This window comes from Somniosus microcephalus, chromosome 10 (assembly GCF_052327205.1).
Source record: "Somniosus microcephalus isolate GS21.2 chromosome 10, FLI_Smic_1.0, whole genome shotgun sequence".
NCBI lineage: Eukaryota > Metazoa > Chordata > Chondrichthyes > Squaliformes > Somniosidae > Somniosus > Somniosus microcephalus.
In genome coordinates, this window is record NC_140996.1 from 185,805,656 (window position 1) to 185,831,407 (window position 25,752).

General features: G+C 48.2%; 1 protein-coding gene across 1 annotated transcript in view; it reads left to right on the forward strand.

Moving 5' to 3' along the window:
* The window catches only part of LOC147111927 (relaxin receptor 1-like), a 220,318-nt gene that overhangs the window by 37,215 nt on the left and 157,351 nt on the right, over positions 1-25,752 (forward strand). Inside the window, exon 6 of the mRNA XM_085998301.1 lies at positions 23,606-23,677. Coding sequence (XP_085854427.1) covers positions 23,606-23,677 — 72 coding nt within the window. The remainder of the gene's footprint in view (positions 1-23,605; positions 23,678-25,752) is intronic.

Here is a 25,752-nt window from a genome sequence, read left to right on the forward strand (position 1 = left end):
TTTTAGACAGTTATTATCTTCTGCTTCTTCTTTTTCTTTTCTGCCTTTTTGAAACTCTCGGAGCTCCTTTCTCGGCTGCCAGCTGTAGCACCACCAACTCTCTATGTTCCTTAGACCTTAAGTGCTTCATCCGGATTTCAGCACTTTGAGAGTTTTCATCACAAGCTGGGCAGACCACATCCTCGTAATATTCAGTGTCACTCAACAGGTCATGGTAATATTCGGGTTCGTCCTGAGTTAGGCCAGCGAGAGAGACTTCTTCTTCCTCCTCACCCGTCTGGACGTTAGCTGACGGTGGTTCCTTCCCTAAACATCTTTCTTGAAAAGCCTTCTTCATGCATTCATATTCATCCCGCTCTTCCTGGGTTATCTGCCATTCCTTCACGACGGACCTCATTTGTGAGTTCAATACCTTCCCTTCCATCGGTAATTGCGTTATCAGGCTATTTAACCCTTCTACTGAAGTAACGGTTTCCACATTCTTCTGTTCACCCTGACGTGATTCAACGTACTTTTGGCATCCTTGTAAAATTTGTGTTGCCACCTCAGCTATCTCCGTGACTTTTGAGAGCTCCGAACTCGTTCCCCCTGAAGATTGAAGCTCGTGTTCAGATTGTTCCCCTTGCAGAGTCTTGTCCTTCAGCATATGAAGGAGTTGGCTGACCGTTAACTCTTCCCTGGGAACACGGTGGATCAGAGTCTTCTCCATTTCATCCACCTCTTTCTCCAATACTTCCACCTTACGTTCCTCTTGAACTTTGGCTTTCAGCGCTCGGAAAAGTTGCGCCCTGATGCTCTCTAGTTCATGTTCAGGGACCATTCTTACAGTGTCCTGTTCTTCCACTGAAAGGATTCCCAGTTGAATCTGTTCTTCAAGTTGTTGAACCTCGGTCATTGCCGCCTCATATTTGTCTTGGGTGTCCTTCAATGTTTTTATAAGTTCTTGGACATCCTGTCTTTCATGCTCTGCCATGATTTTCACCTCTAATTTCTCATCTATGGATGGAACTTCTACCGATGAGTCTGTCTTGGCCTTGAGCTCATCAAGAATTTCCTGCAGCCTTTGGACTTCTTGCTCATGTTCAACCTTTAGTTGTTCATATGCTTCTACTGAAACTAGCTTTTCGGAGGCTGCCGAGTTAACCCCCTCCAGAATTGTAGCCTGGGCCTGTTCATACTGTTCTTTCAACTTCTCACACTCTGCTTGTAAGAAGTCGTAGAGAAGAACTGGAATAAAATCCTGGCTCCCTGAAGATTCCTCTTCCTTTGGTTCGTTCTGTAAATATTCCAGTTCCTGAACAGCATCAGGGGAATGTGATTGGTATTTGACCACGATGGCTCTATGGTCGCTCTCTGCTTGAGCTAGCTGTCTCTGTAGTCTTTCCAGGTTCTCCCATTCGGTGTCCCAGAACTTTTCCATATTTTTCATCTCTTGTACGAGACGGTCACTCAACTGTTCTAATTGTTGTCGTACTTTGACATAAGTTTGCGTCCGAGCTCGGTGTTCTTCCGTCATGGATGAATCCTTTGCTTGAACAGGCTCAGAATTCTCTGTCAACCTGGAGTTCTGCTCTGCAGCTTTATTCTTCTTGGTACCATAAGTCCTTCTGCATGTCTTCGTTTTCTTTCCCATCGTCGGCAAGTCCCTTTTAGCCTTGTCTTCCATATTCGACTTGGTCTTATCATCATCCATTTCAGAATCTGAGCTAATAGCTTGCACCGAGTCCTCCCTCATTATGGCTTTTAGGTAATGCCATTCCATGTCTATTTTCTTAATCCACTCCCGTCCTAGAAGTGGTGGTCCTCCCTCAGGTAATACGTACAAGTTCATTCTTGGGTGTTCTTTACCCCTATCTCTCACCTTGACTCTTATTTTCCCCATGGGGTATACGTTATGCCCCGTGTATGTCTGTAATACGAACTTGGTATTTCTTAAAGGTATGTGAGAGAATAGCCGGTGGTAGTCCCTTCGGTTGATGACTGATAGAGCTGATCCAGTGTCCAGCTCCATTCTTACTTGGACTCCAGCTATTTTTAGTATGACCCAGATGGTCTGTAGATCCGTTTCTTTACCCACATTGTGGATTCTCAGACTACCCAGCTCCTGGTTGTTTGGGTCTGAGTCTGAATTCTGTTCGTCTGAACTCTTCTCAGCCACCTTGTGTACCTTGTTGTACTTTTCTTGTGGTGGCTTCCTTTGATTATTGGTCTTTCTCCCGGACCAGCATACCTTCGTGATGTGACCCAGTTTGCCACATTTCCTACACTCTTGGTTCTTAAACCAGCATTGATTCTGGTCATGCGTTGTCTTCCCACAACGGTAGCATTTTGTTGTGCTTGAAGTAATTTGGTCCACCCCGAGTGCCGCCGCCTTTAGTTGCATTTCCGCGTTCCTTTCGCTGCGGCTTCATGCGATGCAGCTATAAGGACAGCCCTGTCCAGTGTGAGGTCGTTCTCTTCCAGTAGTCGCTTCTGCGTCCCTTCTTTGGACAATCCGCATACGAACTTGTCCCGCAGCGCTTCTGTCAGATTCCCTCCGAACTGGCAGTATTTCGCTAGCCTACGCAGTTCGACCAAGTATTCCGCATTGCTTTCGTCTTTCCTCTGCGTTCTTGCGTAGAATTTGAATCGTTCAGCCAGCATCAACGGTGTGGGGTTCAAGTGGTCCTTCAGCACAGCCACAATCTCTTCGAATGTCTGATCCGCTGGTTTATTTGGTGCTATTAGATGCTTCAAGAGCCCGTATGTTTTTGCCCCCATCGAGTTTAGCAATGTTATCGCCTTGTCGTCTTCCTCTATTTTGTTGGCTTCGCAATAGATCTCTATGCATTCCACGTACGTGGCCCAGTCTTCTATTTCAGAATTAAAGTCGTTAATATTCCCTCGCTTAGGCATCTTTCTTCCCTTGGGAGCAGCACCAGTATTTCTTTAAGTATTCTTATTTATTTGTTTGTTTCTAAGATGGCGGTTTTCCCGCGAAATCGGCGGTTTCCCGCTCTTTCCTTCTCGCCCCGCCCACTTCAATGGCGGTTTCCCGCTCCTGGCGTCTTCTCCGCCTAATGGCGGCTTCCCGCGTTTCTTCCCGGTGGAAGGGGTACGCTTCCCCACAGCGGACAGGTTCAGCCGCTGGCTGGCTTCCGCACAGCTCCCCTTACTCGGCTATGTCTTTTCCTCCCGCCCGCACGTCTCTACCGGCGCTGGGTACACCCCGTTAACGGAGGACAGTTCAGCCGCTGGACTGGCTCTCGCGCAGTCTCTCTCTCCGTACCCGGCTCTGTCGCTCTCTCACCCGCACGTTCGGTGCTACCGGCCCTGGGTACCCCGCTGGTGGAGGACAGCTCAGCCGCTGGACTGGCTCTCGCGCAGTCTCTCTCCCCTTGCTCGGCTCTGTCTCTCTCTCCCACCCGCACGGTTCCTGTTCGCCTCCCAGCCCTCTCGCAGACCGGTGTTTCCCTCCCCGGCTGCGGCTGGGTTTCTCTTCCCGCGCCTCCTCACAGTCTCAGCGCTTCGTGGCTGCAGTCGCTGCCCGGTTTTCCCGCCGATCGAGGTCCGACTGTCTCACGACGCCTTTGGACCCGACTTTCTGACCGGCTCTGTTCCCCCTCGACCGTGGTCGAGTGCACAGCCCTTATCCTCCGGATATTCTCTACACCTTCCCCTACTCACAGTCTCCGCGGCCGCCTTGTTTCCAGCTGATCGGCTCACTCCGCACCGTGGTAGAAGGGTAGTCAGTGCCTGTTGTAGATGGAAGCTTTTATTGCTAAAGTCTTCCTCCTTCCTCCTGCTGCAGCCTCGTGTTTTCTTTCAGCAGCACGACGAGGGCGGTTGCCTCTCTTCGACGCTCTTCTTGCTTTGGTAATCTTGCCGCAGGGTACGATCGGACTCGGCGCCACTGTAAAGTCTGTGGGTTGTGCAGTTAATAAATACACAGACTTCAGAAGTAACAAACAAACAGGTCTTTACTATTCGAAGGTCCGGGCGAATCTGCCCCAGCAATCCTGCTACAACACTTATATACTGGTGTGGTCACTATCGGTATTACAGTATACAGAAGCCAAACAAATAGTGCCACACCTAAAGTAGTTCCCTTAAAGGTGAACGGTTTCATTCAATAGTTCCCTTAAAGATAGACGGGTACATACACTACAGAGGCCATTCAGCCCATTGTGTCTGTGTTGGTTGGAAAAGAGCTACTTATCCTAATCCCACCTTCCAGCACTAGGTCCGTAGCGCTATAGGTTACGGCTCTTCAAGTGCACATCCAAGTACTTTTTAAATGTGATGAGGGTTTCTGCCTCTACCACCCATTCAGGCAGTGAGTTTAGGAGCTAGGGAGGAGCTGTAATTTACATTGGGGAAGGGGAGAAGTTGTAATTTACAGTGGGGAGGGGCAGGACAACTTGAGAAGGCTGTTTTCTTTTACAAAAGCATATGGGATTCTTGATTTATTAATAGAAGAATAAAGTACAAAAGCAAGGAAGTAATGCTAAACCTTGATAAATCACTGGTTAGGCCTCAGCTGGAGTATTGTGGGCACCACACTTTAGAAAGGATGTCAAGGCCTTGGAGAGGGTGCAGAAGAGATTCACTAGAATGGTTTCAGGGATGAGGGACTTCAGTCAGTTTCCTTAGAGCAGAGAAGGTTAAGAAGATATTTGATAGACTTGTTCAAAATCACGAATGGTTTTTATAGAGTAAATAAAGGGAAACTGTTTCCACTGGCAGGAGGGTCAGTAACTAGAGGACACAGATTTAAGGTGATTGGTGAAACAACCAGAGGCGACATGAGGAAACATTATTTTACACAGTTGTTTTGATCTGGAATGCACTGTCTGAAAGAGTGGTGGAAGCAGATTCAATAGTAACATTCAAAAGAGATTTGGATAAATACTTGAAAGGGAAAAAAAATTACAGGGCTATGGGGAAAGAGCAGAGGAGTGGGATTAATTGAATAGCTCTACCAAAGAGCCGGCACAGGTACAATGGGCCAACCGGCCTTTTTCTGTGCTGTATCATTCTATGTTTTTGTGATTTCACATAGGCTTTTAAAACACAGGCTTTTCATCACAGCAAGGGGTAGTGTAAGAAAAGGAGATTGCTGCAATATATTGCTATAGAACATGTATCAAAGGTTGTTTAGAACAAAGCTATAGCTCGGAGAAAGCAATGATAGAGAGTAAGATGAAGCAGATGTCAGGTTGAGAATACAAGTGAGAACCAGGCTGAATATAGAAAGTTCAGAGGGGAAGTGAAAAAGGAAATAAGAGGGACAAAGAGAGAGTAAGAAAATAGATTGGCAGCTAACAGCTGGGAATCCAAAAGTCTTCTCTAGGCCTATAAATAGTAAACGGGCGGTAAGAGATGGGGTGGGACCAATTAATGACCAAAATGGAGACCTACGCATGGAGGCAAAGAATCTCTCCCATTCTGCCGCCCGCAGATGCATCACGCAGGTTTCCGATGCCCTCTTTGCCAAGTCCGCCAATTACATCCACTTTTCCACTGCTGAAGCAAGTGTTACCGAGCAGACGCTAGGCTTTGTCAATCTGGCTGGCTTCCCACTGGTGCAGGGCGTCATCGACTGCACCTATGTGGCCATCAGGGCACCCCTTCAGAACCCAGCAGTATTTGTCAACTGCAAGGGCTTCCACTCCCTTAACGTGCAGCTGGTGCGCAACATGCAGCTGGTGTGAAACCATAGGAAGAGCATTATGCATGTGTGCCAAGTTCCCTGGCAGCTGCCATGACTCTTACATCCTGCGCCAGTCCACTGTCCCTCAGCTCTTTGCACCGCCAAATGAACTTTCCGGCTGGCTCCTTGGGGACAAGAGTTGTCCCCTAAAGACATGGCTAATGACACCGTTGAGGAGGCCATCAAACGAGTCTGAGGAGTGTTACAATCAAAGCCACATTTCCACCAGAAGTGTCATAGAGCAAACAATAGGGTTACTCAAAATGCGCTTCACATACCTGGACAGATCTGGTGGAGCCCTTCAGTACGCACCAGCCAGGGTCTTGAGAATCATTGTTGTCTACTGTGCCCTGCATCCTCGCTGGATGAGGAACAAGGTGCAGAGCGCACAGCCTCTGAGGAGGAGAAGGAGCAGAATGAGGTTCCAGATGAGGAAGACCTGGGGGAGGCAGCTGACCCATTGCGACCAGCATGCGAGCACACTGTTGCCCGTGATGCCAGGGATGGCCTGATCAATGCCAGATTCACCTAACTTTATGCTGCACAGACATGTGGCTGCCACATGCACATGAAGGTTGGCATGATCCCACTTCAACACCATAGAGTATCTCTACAATGAACTGTGCATTCCTTGCACTGTCACCACCATTGCTGGGCATAAAAGGCGCCCTTACCCTTCACTGTGCCACTTCAAATTGTGAGCACACATATGGCAACGAATTCAAATATTCACAAAACATTACTTTATTACAACAAAATAAAAGAACAGAAACTTAACATTCATTTAGAGCAAAACACCCAAGTGACTACCCTTGTGACTATTTATGTGGGAGCTTTCTTTTACGCGTGCTTCTATGTGGTGCTACCCCTGTGGCTTCAGCAGATGTAGAGGCAAGCCTGCTCAGTTCCCTGCTGCACCTGCTTAGACGACTTTGGTGGTCGTCCTCTGGGTTTTGGAACCTGTGAGGCCCCACCAAATTCTGCTCCTCCTGCGGTTCGGTAGGGGCAGACTCGGCCATCACTGTTTGGGGAGGCATCTGGGGCTCTGACCGAGGGGTTGGCAAGGGGGTGGTAGTTTGAGCGCCTGGATGGGAGCCCCTACTTCCATGTCCCATCCCACCATCATCCCTCTCATGGGCCACCCGAACTTCTCTGCTAGCGAATAGCGGAAGAGCACCTTGCTGCACATCCGTGCGTCCATGAGGACCCATGTCTGTACTGACATTCCTCATAACAAGGATGTCCATGAACCTTTGGTTCCTCTCCTCGATAGATGCCCATCTATCCTCCATAGCTGACCATCTATTTAGAAGTGTTACCATGTTCTCCTGAGTCTGGCGATTTATGTCCTCCATGGAGGTTGCCATCCTTTCCAATGGTGATACCTACAGTTGCCAGTGCGTGCATTGCTCATATTTGAGATGGACTCCTCCATTCTCTGCACACTCACAGCCACCATGGTTGCTAGCCCAGTCAGAGCCTCCTGCACTTGTTCCTGAAGCTCCAGGACCACTCTCTTCCTGGATGGCCCACGAGGCTCAGCGTCTACATGCAGCTGAGCAGAGCTTGGAGCATCCTGTGGCCTCCGATGAGGACTCTCCACTGCTGTCCCTGTCTCCACCATCTGCTCTTGCTCACTTGTGACTTGTGATACACCAGGTGACAACACTACTCTATCTCGCATAGCACCCACCAAGGTGTGTGTCTCTGCGCTGGTGCAGGGTGTGCTCACTTCTGCGGACGCTGCTCCCCCAGAGGCTAGAGGATCTTCTGAGGAGTCCTCCTGCTCTTCCTCCTGGACAGTAGGGAGGGGGCCTCTGGATGGTCCTGTGGGAGAGTAAAGACATGAGTTAGATATGTGATATGTAGATTGCAGGCACATCCCATTATGCGCATGATGAGCATTCAATTTCTATTGACATCAGATCCCATGAATGCCAAATAAGATGTATAGTAATCTGGGATGTTATGATTAAGGCTATCCACCAGGTGGTGCTGTAGCTAGTGCTGCTGCTAGCTAAGGTCAGGGGGTTGCTTCCTGTCAAGGTCAGCAAAGGTGGAATGCCAGGATGCAGGATGCAGGCCTGTATGTTTGCTACGCAGTTGTTAATAAAGTATACAGGCTAATTCTAATATCTCGCCTCTTTGAGTTCTTGTTTCACTACATGGATTTATCACAAGATGGATGGAGAATAATTCTCTCACCAGGTTGTTCTACTGAGCCCCTCTCTCTGTCCCCCACTTCAAGCTGGTCAACTGCTCCTGCAATGTCGAGAGCTGCCTCCTCAGCGTGGGTGAGCTGAGCCAACGATGGTGGTCCTCCTCCTGTTCTCTCCCTCTCCCTCTTATTGTGGGCTCTTTTTTCTTGCAATGAGGGAAAGAAGAGTAGATTTAGTGAGAGTGATGGATTGAGTGTAAAGAATGGATAGGATAGATGTTTAGAGGGAGACTATGATGAAATGGGGTGCCAATACCAAGTTGCCTCCTTTTGAGTTGTAAGTTGTTGTCATTGCATAACATTGAGGGTGAGTGTGAGGGGTGCATAGTAAGATGGGGATGTGATTCTGTACATAGGGAGAGAGGGATGGGTGATGGTGCAAGGGATGTTGGGGTGAGTTAGGATGTGCAGGAGTAGGGTTGGCAATGCAGAGTGATGGGGATGTGATGACAGGCACAGCAGAATTAAGGTAAGATTGCTTTTATACTCACTTTTCCTGAAGGCAGGAGATCATTGAACCTCTTCCTACATTGGACCCAGGTGCGAGTAAACACACACCTTGCATTAACCTCCTCAGCTATTTGCAGCCAGACTGCCTTTGTCTGCTGAGGTTTCCTCCTTCCATCCCCAAGAAATAGAACTGTGATGAAATATATGCCTTCATCAGCCCCTGTGTTTTACCTGCTTTGTATTGTGTGAACCGCCCCCTTTTGTTCCTATTGTGTGTATTGGCTACGCCCCTGTCTTTTGCCATATAAAGGTCTCAAGAGCTGCATGAGTCATTTCTACCAGACGAACCCGATGTGGAAAGACCTGCAATGCTGCAATGTTCTTAGTGATTAAAAGCCTTTAGTTGAATCCTTTAAACTCCTTGGGCCAGAAATTCAGTGGGCTTTGCGCCCAGTTACCGCCCAAAGAGGGCTTCTGCGCCAGTAGAGGAGTTTGCGCTGATACTCAGCGCTGCGGTAATGGCGGCGGTAGCCGGTAGCGCTGCGCCGGCACCGATGACGTCATCGGTGTGCGCAGTGCCCCGGTTCCGCCCCGCTACCGGCCTGACCCCCATATTTAGTTGCGGCCGCCTCTTCCGCAGCGGCCGCAAACAACGATGTGAAGACCGGGCCGTGCTGCAGCCTTAGTGGCGCTAGTTAAGGCGGAGGTGCGGCCGGCCGCTTTTTCGGCGGCCGCCTGCCCGCACCTCCTTCCCCGGCCTCCTCCACCCCCCCCCTGCGGCATTGCCGGCTGCTTTCCGGGAGCCCGGCACTTCTCCGTGGTGCCGGGCTCATTTGCCGGCACTAGCAAGCGGCGATCTCCGAGTTGCAGGCACCTCCCCCTTAAGAGAAGGAGGAGGCCTGCAGTACCGCAGCCTGCCGCTCCGCAGCGGGTGGCGCTGCGGCACCTACAGCGCTGAAATTCAGTTTCAGCGCCCCAAGCGGGGGCGGGCACACCCTGGAATAGCGCCCGGTTCCGACTTGGGGCGCAAAAACTGAATTTCTGACGGGCGCAACTGGCTCCGCGCGCAGCGCTAACTTTTGGGCGCTAGCCAGCTGGCGGGGCCAAAGTGAATTTCTAGCCCCTTGTCTTTGAGTTATTGAAGGCACATCAATTTTAATCACTAAAACACCAAGATGGATCGACTCCTGAAACCAGAGCACTTGGATCTGGACCCCCATGCCTCAGACGCAGCCACACAGTTCGGACACTGGTTCCAATGCTTCGAATTTTTCATTGCAAACTCATCCACCACCATAGCAGCCGCAACCGCCACCGGAGACGTGAAACTGGGAATCCTGCGAAACTGGGTGAGCCATCGGGTCTCCCCTCTCATCCAAGATGCCACCAGCTACGGGGATGCCTGCACCATTCTGAAGGCCCACTACGTGCGGCCAATAAACGAGGTGTACGCCAGGCATCTTCTGACTACTCGCACGCAGCGGCATGGTGAGTCACTAGAGGACTTTATGCTAAGCCTAAAAGTACTGGGCAGAGACTGTAACTGTAAGGCTGTGTCTGCCATCGTGTACACGGAGGAGCTGATCCAAGACTCCTTTATTGCGGGCCTCAGTTCTAATTACATTCGGCAGAAACTGTTTGAAAAGGAGGGACTGGACTTAAAACAGGCTATGGGTATAGCGCGATCGCTGGATATGGCCCAGAGGAACTCTGAATCCTGTTCCTCAGGCCACGCGGCCCACTCCGCCTCGTGCGCACTGTGGGGGCCGCCATCTTGGAAGCCATCTTCACCTCCCAGGTCTCAGGCCAGCCCAGCCCCATCGGAGCCCCAGCCTCCACCCAGGAGCCCCACTACTGCCGCGATGCATCGGGGCCCGAAATGCTACTTCTGCGGCCAGGACAAACACTCCAGGCATCTGTGCCCAGCGAAGGGCACCACCTGTTTTAAATGCGGGAAGAAAGGACATTTCAGCAAAGTCTGCAGAGGGAACCCCGCCTCCAACTCCACCACCGCCGCGTTCGCGCCGTGGGGGCGGCCATCTTGGATGCCACCTTGTCCACCCTCATGGAGTCCACCATCTTGCCCCGACTACACGGACCTCCGGGACCCACTGGTGGCCTCGATCACAGTGGATCAATCCAGGCCGCATCCGTTGTCTAAATCGATGATGGACATAGAGGTAAACGGGAACAAGGTTAAATGCTTGATTGACTGCGGGAGCACCGAGAGCTTTATTCATCCTAGCCTGGTAAAACGACTTTCACTAACGATAGTCCCCACACAGGGCAAAATCGCCATGGCTGATAAGACTCATACCTCAAAAATTACAGGTTTCTGCGCGGTTATGTTGTCGGTAAAAGGCACTGATTACAGAGATTTTAAACTATTGATAATGCCAGATCTCTGTGTGAGCGTGATCTTGGGTCTGGACTTCCAGTGCCACCACCAAAGTATCACGCTTACCTACGGTGGGTCCCAGCCGCCCCTCACAGTGTGCAGTCTGGCTACCCTGAAGGTCAAGCCGCCCTCTCTGTTCGCCAACCTCGCACCCAACTGTCGACCCATAGCGACCAAGAGTAGGCGGTACAGCTGGGAGGATAGACGGTTCATTGCGTCGGAAGTAGAAAGACTCAAGCGGGAGGGTATCATCGAATGCAGTACCAGCCCGTGGCGCGCCCAGGTAGTAGTAGTTAAGGGTAGCGAAAAGAAGCGGATGGTGATAGATTATAGCCAGATGGTTAATCTATACACCCAGCTAGACGCCTACCCTCTGCCCCGCATAGCGGATATGGTTAACCAAATCGCGCAATACCGGGTGTTTTCCACCATCGACCTAAAATCGGCATACCACCAGCTCCCCATTAGGCCGGAGGACCGTCCATACACCGCCTTCGAGGCGAACGGACGCCTCTACCACTTCCTCAGAGTCCCCTTTGGGGTAACGAACGGGGTCTCGGTCTTCCAGCGGGAGATGGACCGCATGGTCGATGAGAACCAGTTAACAGCCACCTACCCATATCTAGACAACGTCACCATCTGTGGCCACGACCAGCAAGACCACGACTCGAACCTCACGAGATTTCTGAAAACCGCCCTCAGACTCAATCTCACCTACAACGAGGATAAGTGTGTCTTTAGCACCACGCGCCTCGGTATCCTGGGCTGCGTGGTGGAAAACGGGGAAATCGGTCCGGACCCCGACCGATTGCGCCCCCTACGGGAGCTACCCCTACCAAACACTCCCAAGGCCCTGAAAAGGTGCCTGGGGTTCTTCTCCTATTACGCCCAATGGGTCCCCAATTATTCCGACAAGGCCCGTTCCCCTCCTGAAATCAACGTCCTTCCCGCTCACGGCCGAGGCCCACGTCGCCTTCAACAGCATTAAACACGACATTGAGAAGGCCGCGCTGCAGGCAGTGGACGAAAACATCCCTTTCCAGGTCGAAAGCGATGTGTCCGACTTCGCTTTAGCAGCCACCCTCAACCAGGATGGGCGGCCCGTAGCCTTTTTCTCAAGAACCCTCCAAGGGCCCGAGATCAGGCACTCCTCGGTAGAGAAGGAGGCCCAGGCCATAGTGGAGGCAGTGCGGCACTGGAGGCACTACCTAGCCGGCAAACGCTTCACACTGCTTACCGACCAGCGGCCGGTAGCCTTCATGTTTAACAACAAACGAAGGGGGAAGATCAAGAACGACAAAATTCTCAGGTGGCGGATCGAACTCTCCACGTTTGAGTACGACATAATATATAGGCCGGGGGCCCTCAACGAATCCCCCGACGCCCTATCACGAGGGATGTGTGCCACCATCCAGGGGGACAGGCTACAGGGCCTCCACAATGGCCTCTGCCACCCGGGGGTCACCCGGCTATTCCACTTTATAAAATCCCATAACCTGCCCTATTCCATCGAGGAGGTCCGGTCTATGACCAGGGACTGCCGCACCTGTGCGGAATGCAAGCCCCGTTTTTTCAGGCCCGACCGAGCCCACCTGATCAAAGCTACACGGCCATTCGAGCGCCTGAGCTTAGATTTCAAGGGACCACTCCCCTCCACCGACCGCACTGTGTACTTTCTCAACATTGTGGACGAGTACTCCCGCTTCCCATTCGCCTACCCCTGCCCAGACATGACCAGTGCCACGGTCATCAAGTGCCTCGGCAACCTGTTTTGCACGTTCGGCATGCCTAACTACATCCACACTGACAGGGGGGCGTCATTCATGAGCGACGAACTGCGCCAATACCTGCTGTCGAAGGGGATAGCCACGAGTCGGACCACTAGTTATAACCCCCGGGGTAATGGGCAAGTGGAGAGGGAGAACACGACAGTGTGGAAGGCGGTCACCTTAGCACTGAGTTCTAAAGGCCTCCCCACCTCCCGCTGGCAAGAGGTCCTCCCAGACGTACTCCACTCGATAAGGTCGCTACTGTGTACTGCTACTAATGCCACTCCTCACGAGAAGATGTTTGTTTTTCCCCGCAAATCAACCTCAGGAGTGTCCCTACCCTCGTGGCTCTCCACCCCAGGGACAGTCCTATTACAAAAGCATGTGAGGGGCCACAAAACGGATCCACTCATGGAGGCAGTACACCTACTCCACGCAAACCCACAGTATGCGTACATCAAGCACGCCGACGGGCGTGAGGACACCGTGTCCATAAAGGACCTCACCTCGGCAGGAAGCGACGACGACCCATCACCACCACCCCCAGAAGAACCTCCACCATCCCCAGAGGTATCCTCACCACCCCCAGAAGTACCTGCAACACCCCCAGCACATGGGTATGCCCAGGAGGGCACCACGGACTCCCGGTCGGAACCCGCGGTACTGTTGCGATGTTGAGGAAGGACTATCACACCCCCGGACAGACTAAATCTGTAGAAGGGGTGAATGTGATTAAATATATGCCTTCATCAGCCCCTGTGTTTTACCTGCTTTGTATTGTGTGAACTGCCCCCTTTTGTTCCTATTGTGTGTATTGGCTACACCCCTGTCTTTTGCCATATAAAGGTCTCAAGAGCTGTATGAGTCATTTCTACCAGACGAACCCGATGTGGAAAGACCTGCAATGCTGCAATGTTCTTAGTGATAAAAAGCCTTTAGTTGAATCCTTTAAACTCCTTGTCTTTGAGTTATTGAAGGCACATCAAGAACCTCTCTGTGTCCTCTGACTCCAAGAACATGGAGGGAGTCATCATTGAATCGTGGAGCAGCCTTTGGTCTCTCTGCAGTCATTTCTCAAAGAAGCAGCATCGAATCAGAATGGAGAGCAAATGGGGACATGGCCCCCTTAAGTAGTCCGGCAATGAACTCGTCATCAGAGGACCGCAACAGACCCGCACCCTGTAATTGGGCCAGGTGACTCGCACAACGGGCTTAACAAGCCCAATCAACGCAAAATTGACAAGCCCAATCAACACAGAGTGGCTGGAACCGGGAGCGGGACCAGAACCGGCCAACTAGCTCTCCCGCTGCGAATCCGCCTCCACTGGGAAAATTCAGCCCTATGATCAGAAGTAACAGTATGCTGTGAGAAGACCTGAGGCCTCTGCTCTTTTTTCTGACAATCTGTTCGACAACTGGGTGGTCTTAAAACATCAGAGCGTGTTGCATCCAGCAGGAAGCAGATGATAAAGAAAATGGTATCGGAGAAGCAATGTTTTTACTTAGTTAGTGATACCTTTTGTGACCTTCAAGACAGGGTGGCATGAACAGGCTTGGAGATGCCATTTTCATGGTTACTAATTAGATCCTACGCACATGAGTGTTAAACGTAGGGCTGGCGTGTGCTGTTCTGTATAAGTATTTAAGATGAATGTTTTGTCAATAATAAATGAAGCAAATTATCAGGCATATTACTGTCTCAAGCTTTTTGAATCCTTTAAAAAGTTAAAGGAATTATCCAACAAATATTACTTCCATGCTCCCTCCCACAGACACGAACTCAAATAGTATAATATATTGCATTTCAAGACTGACCCATACACTATTTCTCCTGCACCCATATGCAAACTATGATTTTTTAAAAATCTTTGCATCTTTTTTGCTATAATTGTTTCCCACTGAAAACAATCAAAGAAAATTAGCTTAATGAATTGATTCACCTTGACCATGAGACCTTGTTCAGAAAAGTTACCTTTGTCTCTATTTTAATAGAACAGCCCTAATATGAACAATAGGCCGTAAATTGCTGGAGCGTGGCCTGTCAGTTAGACTTTTTTCTGCACCCTTCAGCTCAAAAATGTTTTGCTCCATAACTTGCTGGAACTGTGAGCTGATAAAGGCATAGCGAGGGCAACGGGGCACCTGGGACCTCTGAATGGTGGGTATTATGTAATGAGAAAGGATTAATTAGCAATCTTGTTGTGCAAGGCCACTTGGGGCAGAGCAATCATAATGTGATAGAATTCTTCATTAACATGGAGAGTGAAGTAGTTGACTCAGAGACTAGGGTCCTGAATTTAAATAAAGGAAACTACGATGGTATGAGGTGCGAGTTGGGTAGGATTGATTGGGTAGGATTGATTGGGGAATGTTACGCAAAAGGTTGACAGTGGATAGGCAATGGCAAACATTCAAAGATCGCATGGATGAACTACAGAATTTGTTCATCCCTGTTTGGCATAAAATAAAACAAAAAAGGTGACTCAACCGTGGCTAACAAGGGAAATTAGGGATAGCATAAGATCCAAGGAGAGGACATATAAATTGGCCAGAAAAAGCAGTAAACCTGAGGATTGGGAGCAATTTAGGATTCAGCAAAGGAGGACAAAGGGATTAATTAAGAGGGGGGAAATAGAGTATGAGAGTAAGCTTGTAGGAAACACAAAAACTGACTGTAAAAGCTTTTATAGATATGTGAAGAGAAAAAGATTGGTGAAGTCAAGCGTAGGTCCCTTGCAGTCAGAATCAGGGGAATTTATAATGGGGAGCAAAGAAATGGCAGACTAATTAAATACATACTTTGGTTCTGTCTTCACAAAGGAGGACACAAATAACCTCCCAGAGATGGCGGGGAACATAGGGTCTAATGAGAGGGAGGAACTGAATGAAATCAGTATTTGTAGGGAAATGGTGTTAGGGAAATTGATGGGATTGAAGGCCGATAAATCCCCAGGGCCTGATAATCTACATCCTAGGGTACTTAAGGAAGTGGCCCTAGAAATAGTAGATGTATTGCTGGTCATCTTCCAAAATGCTATAGACTCTGGAACAGTTCCCATGGATTGGAGGGTAGCTAATGTTACCCCACTATTCAAGAAAGGTGGTAGAGAGAAAACGGGGAAAGCCTGACATCGGTTGTGGGGAAAATGCTAGAGTCCATTATAAAAGATGTAATAGCAGAGCACTTGGAAAACGGTGACAGGATCGGACAAAGTCAACATGGATTTACAAAAGGTAAATCGTGCTTGACTAATCTACTGGAATTTTTTGAGGATGTAACTGGTAGAATAGATAAGGGAGAACCAGTGGATGTGGTGTATTTGGACTTTCAGAAGGCTTTTGATAAGGTCCCACCTAAGAGATTAGCGTGTAAAGTTAAGGCACATGGGATTGGGGGCAAGGTACTGACTTGGATAGAGAACTGATTGGTAGACAGGAAGCAAAGAGTTGGAATAAATGAGTCTTTTTCCGAGTGGCAGGCAGTGACTAGTGGGTACCGCAGGGATCGGTCCTAGGACCCCAGCTTTTCACAATATATATTAATGATCTAGACGAGGGAACTAGATGTCATATCTCCAAGTTTGCAGACGACACAAAGCTGGGTGGGCGTATGTGCTGTGAGGAGGATGCCGAGAAACTCCAGTATGATTTGGACAGGTTGGGTGATTGGGCAGATGCATGGCAGATGCAGTATAATGTGGATAAATGTGTGGTTATCCACTTTGGTGGCAAAAACAGGAAGGCAGATTATTATCTGAATGGCAATAGATTGGGAGAAGGGGAAGTGCAACAAGACCTGGGTGTCCTTGTGCACCAGTCACTGAAGGTAAGTATGCAGGTGCAGCAGGCGATTAAGAAGGCAAATGCTATGTTGGCCTTCGTAGCAAGAGGATTCGAGTACAGGAACAAGGATGTCTTGCTGCAGTTGTACAGGGCCTTGGTGAGACCACACCTTGAGTATTGTGTGCAGTTTTGGTCGCCCTATTTGAGGAAGGATGTTCTTGCCATGGAGGGAGTGTAGCGAAGATGCACCAGACTGATACCTGGGATGGCAGGAATGACGTATGAGGAGAGATTGGGTCGATTGGGCTTATACTCGCTGGCGTTTAGAAGAATGAGAGGGGATCTCATTGAAACTTATAAAATTCTAACAGGACTAGACAGACTAGATGCAGGAAGGATGTTCCCGATGGCGGGGGAGTCCAGAACCAGGGGTCACAGTCTAAGGATAAGGGGTAAGCAATTTATGACAGAGATGAGGAGGAATTTCTTCACCCAGAGGGTGGTGAACCTGTGGAATTCTCTACCAGAGAAGGCAGTTGAGGCCAATTCATTAAATATATTCAAGAAGGAGTTAGATATATTTCTTAAGGCTAAAGGGATCAAGGGATATGGGGAGAAGGCAGGGACAGGGTACTGAGTTTGGATGATCAGCCATGATCTCATTGAATGGCGGAGCAGGCTCCAGGGGCCGAATGGCCTACTCCTGCTTCTATCTTCTATGTTTCTATGTAACCAACAGTGTATCTCCCTAACTAATGAGATTAAAGGATTGAGAAAGAAACAGAGAAACAACTGAGAAGGCGGATGAATTAGAGCGAGTGAATTGGAGTCAAATCAGGTACAGAAATAGAGAGGGAAAGAAAGATTGAATTAAGAGAGAGAGAAAAAAGAGACAGGAAGGAAAAGTAAGAAAATAAAATTACATTCTTAAAATCTCTTGAGAACCATTTATCACCTGAAGTAATGAGACTCCACAGTTTAAATTGTTCAATTTCAGGGCCAGAGAGGTTGATTGGCATTGCCTTAATAATTATCATGTCATTAAAAAGGTACTTGTACTGTAAATTACCAGTCTTAACTTTCTGTGGTGAGTTTAATGGGCAATTAATGTGGAAATCTAGTAAGTTCTTAAAAATAATGGGGAGGCTAAGGATGAGATGTTGTTTGTGTGAAGCCCTTGGCTTGTATTACACCATCCCAAATATACAATAGGCTCCAACTTCCAATTTAAAATCTAATTGTAAAAATCTGTTCGGCCTATATGCCAGCAGGTTTCTGCCATGCCTCAGTGGCTAGAACTCCCGCCTCTGAGTCAGAATGTCGCGGGTTCAAGTCCCACTCCAGAGACCTGAGCACAACATCCAGGCTGACACTGCAGTGCAGTACTGAAGGAGTGCTGCCCTCTCAAGTTGACGTTAAAAGATGCCATGGCACTATTTTGCTGAAGGTTTCCCCGGTGTCCTGGCCAATATTTATCCCTCAACCAACGCACTAAAACAGATTATCTGGTCATTATCACGTTGTTGTTTGTGGGACCTTACTGTGCACAAATTGGCTGCCGTATTTCCTACATTACACCAGTGACTACACTTCAAAAGTACTTCATTGGCTGTAATGCACTTTGGGATGTTCTGAGGTCATGAAAGGTGTTCTAAAAAATGCAAGTTCTTTCTTTCTTCTGTCACAGATAACCACTTAAGTCAAATTAAAGCTGGCATGTAATACAATATAGCTGTAGGTTCTGTATTGTTATTTCTTGAACTTGGTGGCAATCCCTTGTAAACTTGCAAATTTGAAGCCATCATCTGGGCACCAGAAGAATATGCTTATCCAACAAGTGGAGATCAGAAATCACTAAAAGCTAGTGGACAGACACAAAAATTAATAGAAAAGACTAAATGAATGTTGGCCTTTATCTCAAGGGGGCTGGAATACAAATGGATGGAAGTTATGTTCTTTATATAAATCTCTTGTTCGATCCCATCTGGAGTACTGGGCATCACTTCAGGGAGGATCTATTGGCCTTGGAGGTGCAGCACAGTTTCACCAGAATGACACTGGGGTTAAAATGGTTGAATTACGAAGACAGGTTGTATAGACTAGGCTTGTATTCCCTCGAGTATAGAAGATTGAGAGATGATGTAATTGAGGTGTTTAAGATAATTAAAGGAATTGATAGGGTAGATATAGAGAAACTATTTCCTCCGGTGGCAGAGTCCCACTCCCAAAACAAAGGGCATAACCTTAAAATTAGAGCTAGGCCGTTCCGGGGTGATGTCAGGAAGCAATTCTTCACACAAAGGGTAATGGAAATCTGGAACTCGCTCTCCCCAGAAAGCTCTTGTGGCTGGGTCAATTGCAAATTTCAAAACTGAGATTGACAGATTTTTGTTCGGCAAGGGTATTAAGAGTTACAGAACCAAAGCGGGTAAATGGAGTTAAGTTACAGATCAGCCATGATCTAATTGAATGGCGGAACAGGCTTGAGGGGTGAATGGCCTATTCCTGTTCCTATGTTCCTAGAAATTAAAAGCTGCCTTTCATACAATGGGGCTAGTTTGTTTAAGCTATCTGCAACATGACTCCAATTCATCATTTATTCCATGTAACATTACTCTGATCATCATGTATTATATAACAGATTCAGTAACTGAATCCAGTTCTTTGTACTTCTTGCCTCAGTGCTTACTAGTGTGGGTTGCAAGGCAGGGGATAAATTCAGCTGAGAAGGTAGCTGAAAAGTACCAGACAATTCTATCATTTCTTGCCTCACTGGTTATAGATAAGGGGGGTAAATTTCACCTTCACTGACTGGGCGGTTTACCTGGCGGAGCAGATCGCCCATCGTTGTAGAACCCACTTGATTTTCATTCCATTGAATTCAATTTGAGTACAGGATCAAAACTGTTTGTAAATGTATAATATAAAATTCGAGTATATATTATACTAGCAACTTTAATGCACGTCAACTGCCAAATGACAATCTGCACTGGCAGATAGCTGCCACTCAGGGTTCACACATCAAGACTTACATTAAAGGACAATTGACACAACAGATTTTACAATAAATGTCTCAATTTTAACCCTAAAGAACCAGTCAATTTGGCCTCAATATTAACACCCCCCCCTCCCCCCACCACCACAACAGGCAGGAGAGGGTCAGGATGGGGAGGTGTTAAAGACTTAAATACGGGGAACACATCCCCAACAACCCACACCCACTGCCTTTTTTATGGCGGTGGATATCAGGGTGTCCAAGTGTCCCACCATGGAGAGGCTGGACATTTAATTAACGTATTTAAATGAGGCTCCCTCAGTGCAATTGGGAGCCCGATTTAAAATTCACTCATGAAAACCTGGCAGTGAATGTGAGGCAGGAACTCCTCCCCAGCCATGATCACCGACCTTCCTCCCCCTACCGATTGCCCAGGAACGTCCCCAAGGGTCCCTGTCTGCGGCCTCCTGCCGCTGGTGTTCCTTCCCAGCCGCCGGCCAGGCTGTCCATTTAGCTGGCTGCTGGGCAGGAAATGGAAGAAAAGGCAGTGAATGTGAGGCAGGAACTCCTCCCGAGCCATGATCACCGACCTTCCTCCCCCTACCGATTGCCCAGGAACGTCCCCAAAGGTCCCTGTCTGCGGCCTCCTGCCGCTGGTGTTCCTTCCCAGCCGCCGGCCAGGCTGTCCATTTAGCTGGCTGCTGGGCAGGAAATGGAAGAAAAGAATGACAATGAGGTCCTGCTGTTAAATTTGGCAGGACCTCCACGTCCCCAGCCTTGCCAGATTATTCGGCCATTTTCAGCCTACCCTGCAACTTCCCCACCTCCCTGGGCCTAGAAATTCGGTGGCGCCCCATTTGGGGCGCCAAGCTCACCTGGGCGCCGGAATTAATGCTGCGAATGGAGCCGCTTGCGCCCGCCGGAAATTCAGTTGGAGCGCCCCAAGAGGGACGCAGGGCGCTTCTCGAGGCGCCCCGCGTCCCTCTTGGGGCGCTGAAACTGAATATCGCAGCGCAACGTGCCACAGTGCCACACGCTGCGGCACGGCGCGCTGTGGTACTGCAGGCCTTCCTCCCCTTCTTAAAGGGGCGGGGCCTGCATCAGCGCGATGACCGATCGCGAGTGCCGGCAAAAGAGCCCGGCACCGAGGAGAAGTGCCGGGCTCTCGGGACACAGCCGGCACTGCCCGGGGGTCAGGAGGCCGGGGGCAGCGACGCAAGGAGGTGCTGGCAGGCGGCCACTGAAAAAAATGGCCGCCCCGCACCTCCACCTTAATTTGCGCCACTACCGCCACAGGTAGGCCCCGTGAACGGTCGCGATTTGCGACCGGCGCTACGGGGGGGGCGCGACCAAATATCGCGATCGGGGCGGGAGCGGGGCACTGCGCACACCGATGACGTCATCGGTGGCGGCGCAGCGCTACAGGCTAACACCGCCATTAGCGCCCCGCTAAATATCGCGGGAGGTGTGGCCAGTGGCACTAAAGCCACTGAGTGCCCTCTTTAGGCGCTAACTGGTGGCGCAGCCCACTGAATTTCTAGGCCCAGGACCTTTATTTCAGATATAGTTTAAGTTGATTGCCATGTTTTACCTATCTGAAAATGGATAATATATTGAGTAATTCTTTTCTAAAGTTTTTTTATCTGAAATGTCTTTTATTAACTGAAGTAAACTAATCCAAAGTTGAGTGTAACATTCTCCTCTTATCAAAAAGCAGTATTCTTTTTGGGATCACACCAACCATCTGACAGTGCACCCACTGAGGATAATTATATTTTACAGTTCCCGGTAAAAATGGTGATAAATCTGAAGTATGGTGCACAGCAAGTATTATGTTTTGGCCATCTGCTACCTCTGTAGTAGTCCTTTTGCTGCAAAATGTGGTGAGCAGAACATTTCTGAACTCTTCCAAGCATCAGTAGTGCACACCACAGAGCTAAAACTAGCTAGAGAAACAAAGGCCTTGAAATTACATTAGGTTGGGGGAACGGGTATAGATAATTAACATATCAGTTTCAAATTCTTATCTCTATCTTGGCAGGGGCGCTAACCTGTTTAAAATCAATGAGCGAATGCCTGCAGAGAGAGGAATTTCAGATGAATGCAAGCATTCATAAAAAGAGCATAATTGCAAGGCCACAGTTTTGCTGGAATTTTGTTGTATCTTTTAATTCCCTGAGTAAATTTCATTTTGCTACTCAAAAGATTTGGAAAGAATGTTTTTGTGACTTTCTCATTTCATGCAATAGAATAACAAAAATCACAAGATTCTCTGAATCAACCAAACACAGTTATATTCTAATATATCCATCTATCTATAATATATATAAGCAGTACAGTCGTATGCAGTTCCTGCCTGTAATGCTCTGTCATCACACTTATTTTACAGGCAGAACTTTCACTATCCTAACTCACCTGTAACTACACAAACTCAAGAAAATCTACCTGATCTGAAACTCAACCAAAGTGCTTTCAGCTGCCAATAAGTAAAATCTCTAGGTCCTGAATTTACATGGGAGTTCTCCTGATCTTCTGTCGTAACTTAAGGAGATTGGCAGAACCTCTGGAGGCTGAAAAGTTTATTCCATTTCTTTAGGGGTTCCACAGACCTCCTGTTAAAGTCACAGTGGGAGATCAGGATAATCCTTGCAGAAATTTGGAGCCCTAATGCCCAAACTAAAGTTTGTAACATTTTGAAAAATTACATACGAACATTTTTTTTTTAATTACAAAATTGTCTTTTTCGTGCCTTCAAGTACCTTGTAGTCTCATCAGGCATACCTCCCCAACAACTCACAAAAGTGGGGCTCATCTGAGGGTTCAGGCTGGGATTGGAGTTTGAAGAGCCCAAAGACTAGGCCCAAAAAAAAATGCTTCTTATTTGTGAAGTTATTCTGACACCAATTTCGGCCGGGTCACCAGCAGAGTTCAGCGGTGAGTGTGATCCCAACATAACTGGATCGCGTCCTCCTGAGAAAGTGTCGGGCCACTGACACCATTTCTATTCGAAGAGAGATGGCTGAGGAGATTTAAGAGGTTTTTAAAATTATGCAGTATCTTACTGCATAACTTTAAAATTAGGTAAATAGAGAAAGAATATTTCCTCTGGTTGGGAATCAGTATCAAGGAGTCATCAATTCAAAGTTATAAGAATAAGGAGACAGGTTAGAAGAAATTTCTTTGCACAATTATTAGAGCATTGAATGCTTTTCCATAGGGAGTGATTGAGGCAGGTACCATTGTATATTTTAAGGGATAAATGTTGAAAGCAGAGGAAGATGCATGGCTATGGGAAAAAGCAGGGCAGTGGGACTAGTTTTGGATTGCTCTGGCAAAGTATTGTCCTTTTCACACTGAGCTGATTGGCCTTCTGCTTTGCTGTTACCAACTGGTATCCTATTCTGTCAGACAAATTTTAATGGAGTTCTTTGAGGAAATAACTGAGTGTATTGATAAAGGAAATGCAGTGGATGTTGTGTATATGGCTTTTCAACAGGCATTCAATATGGTGCTGCATAGACAGGCTTATTGATTAAAATTAAGGGGCATTATAACAAAGAGAGTGTAGCAGCAGGGATAGGAAGATAACAGAGAGTAGTAGTTAATGGCTGTTTTTTGGACCGGAGAGATGGTGTCATCACAGATCAGAGTTGGGTTTATCTGTATCTATCTGTTTCTATCTCTTTTTTAATCTATCAAATCTATCTATATACAGTATCTCTATCAAATCTATCTAAGCATTTTTGTTGGAAATTTCCTTAGGGCTTCTCCCACTTTGCTGTCGTAACCCCAAGGAAATACCCAGCAATTATATCTGTGTGCACTTGCTGTCTGCATAACTTGACTTTCTGTTGTAATGTTTTGGCACACTTTATATCCGCTTTTTATAGATATATATGTTCACTGTCGTTAACGGTTTTGTTTATATAAACTTGCCATACCGTGTAATTGCACAATTTGGCCTGAAGATGGGGTATGGAGTAGATTTATGATCTGTCTGTCCCAGCTAGGGGGCCTCTACCCCTGGCCTTGCGACCCTCAACAGGTTAAGTGGCTGGTACATTCCTAGCTAAACTGCTGGGATCGCATCCCTGTGGATTTTCTGTGCTCATGTCTTACTTGGTTACTTGAACCTTTGGATTAATGTCATATGTTAAAGATTTCGTATATGTATTCCTTATGCACGTGCCATCGTTAATATATTATTATATTAACACATTTGCATGGCTAACCTGGTGAAAGAAATTTTATACCACACCAATTGCATTTTAAATATTAAAAGTACTTTTCTCCATAATAGGTCTCTGAAGAGCAATAAAATCAAAAATCTGCCTGCTGATGTTTTCATCATATACAATGACCTGGTGGAATTGTGAGTACATTTTCATTTTTTTGTCTATCAAGCATGACTTTCTTTTTATTTTCTTTAACTTCCAAGTTTTATTTATTCTTGTTTCCATGATATTGCTTAGTTTTTAATGTCTATATTGAGGTACTTTAAAGAAATAATTTTTATTTTATTTTTTAATGAGATTAACTGGTCACTATTATCAACTGTTTACAGATTGTCATAAGTATACTGTGGAAAGCCTTAGGGGCTAAAAGTTAGCGCCCCTGCGCCATAAATTCAGTGATAGCGCCCCAAGCAGGAAGCGGGGTGCTACTGGAAGCGCTCCCCCTCCTTCCTGGGCTGCTACAAGTGAATATCGCACAGTGAATAAAAAAGGGGAAGGGGACAGGTGCTGGCAGGCGGCCCAAAAAAATGGCTGCCTGACACCTGCCCTTTAACTTACGCCGCTGCAGCTGCAAAAGCGCCACCCTGACCCTGTCAGACATATCGTCCGGCGATAGGTATGGGGACGCAACTGAAGTTTGCAGCCGGGGCACGAGCGGGGCGCTGCACATGGTGATGATGTCATCGCCGGAGGCACAGCGCCACGGGATGCTACCGCCTCCGCTAACCTCCTGCTGAATTTCACGGGAGGCGTTAGCGGTGCCGCGCCCAGGTGCTACGGGCTTTATGCCCCGTTAGCGCCAAGCAACCCAATTTTTCCCCCTTTTTTATATTTCCTAAAAAAAATGAGAGAACTGAACAATTTTCCTTGGTTTTCTGATCTCTCTACGCCATGCACAATTTCCTGGCCAAACGTGTAGGCAAGTGAACTATTTCAAGCTTTCACCAAAACAAAACAAAGGCCTTTGTTTCACTAGAATTTGTACACCAAATTTACACCTGTAGTGGCATAAATTCAGCAGAAAATTCCCAGTATAAAGCACTTTCAGCAAAGTTAGTGACGGAGCGGGAGCAGCTCCAAGGAAATTCCAGGTCATAATCATTTGTTAGCAGGTGCATAAAAGTGGCTTTTGGTAACTTTCCCCTCCCTCACCAAGAAATATCTGACCTTTGCTCTGCACCTCCCTACAATGGCAAAATTATGATCATGAACTGGCATAGGGGCTGAATTGGGCCAGGTAGCGCCCATTTTATTAGATGCTATGCAGCCACATAAGACTCAAATTGGGTCCAAGATGTGCGCGCACTGTAATGTATATACCTTTATAAGGGGGGAACTATCTTTTACAGCTCATGTATACTGCAGTACCAGCAGTGACCACACCTGTATATAGCACTGAGTAGTAATCTGTACAGATCAGTTCCAGTGTGAGCCACGTTGAGTAAACACCTGTTGTACCGTTCTCCTGCAGTCTGTGTCTTATTATACACGGACACAACATTGGCGACAAGGCAAGTGCGAACCTACCTGCAACTCTGCATCACCTCCCGGGGATTCGTTCCTGGAGATCAGTGGATTGGAGGCTCGGGCGTCGACCACGGGCAACCGCCCAGTCATCCAGCAGAGACTCGAGAATTGCGGGGGAGGCTGTTGAGAGCCAGGCTTGGCTTTCCAGTCGAGGTGGTCCAGCGAAACGGGCTGGCAACAGGTAGTGCGCAGACCCTTCCCGGACAGCGGCGGGCTAGAGCCCGACCGAGCGGCACAGCAAAGGGCCGAGCAGCGTCGACAGGGGAGAGAGAGGGAGAGGGCAGAGCGCACAGGGCGCAGCCGGTGTTCAGGGGCCGAGCAGCGTCGAAGAGAGGGAGAGAGAGACGCGCAGAAAGCTGCGAGGCGCCGCCATTGCCACGAGGACCGCCGAGAGCGGCGTTGGCAGCAGCGCAGGAGAAGCACGCGAAACCTACAGGGCGCCGCCATTGCCACGAGAACTGCCGGGAGCGGTGTTGGCAGCAGCGGGGGAGGAAAGAAAGCGCAGGAGACGCCATTTTAAGCCATTGGGAGACGCCATTTTAAACCACACCCAAAATGCCGAAGAGTGGCAGTATCACCGCATTTGACAATGAAGTCGAAGATTGGACTACATATGCCGAACAAATAGAGGTATACTGCAAGGCAAATGAGGTGTCAGATGACAAGAAAGCGTCGGTATTGTTAA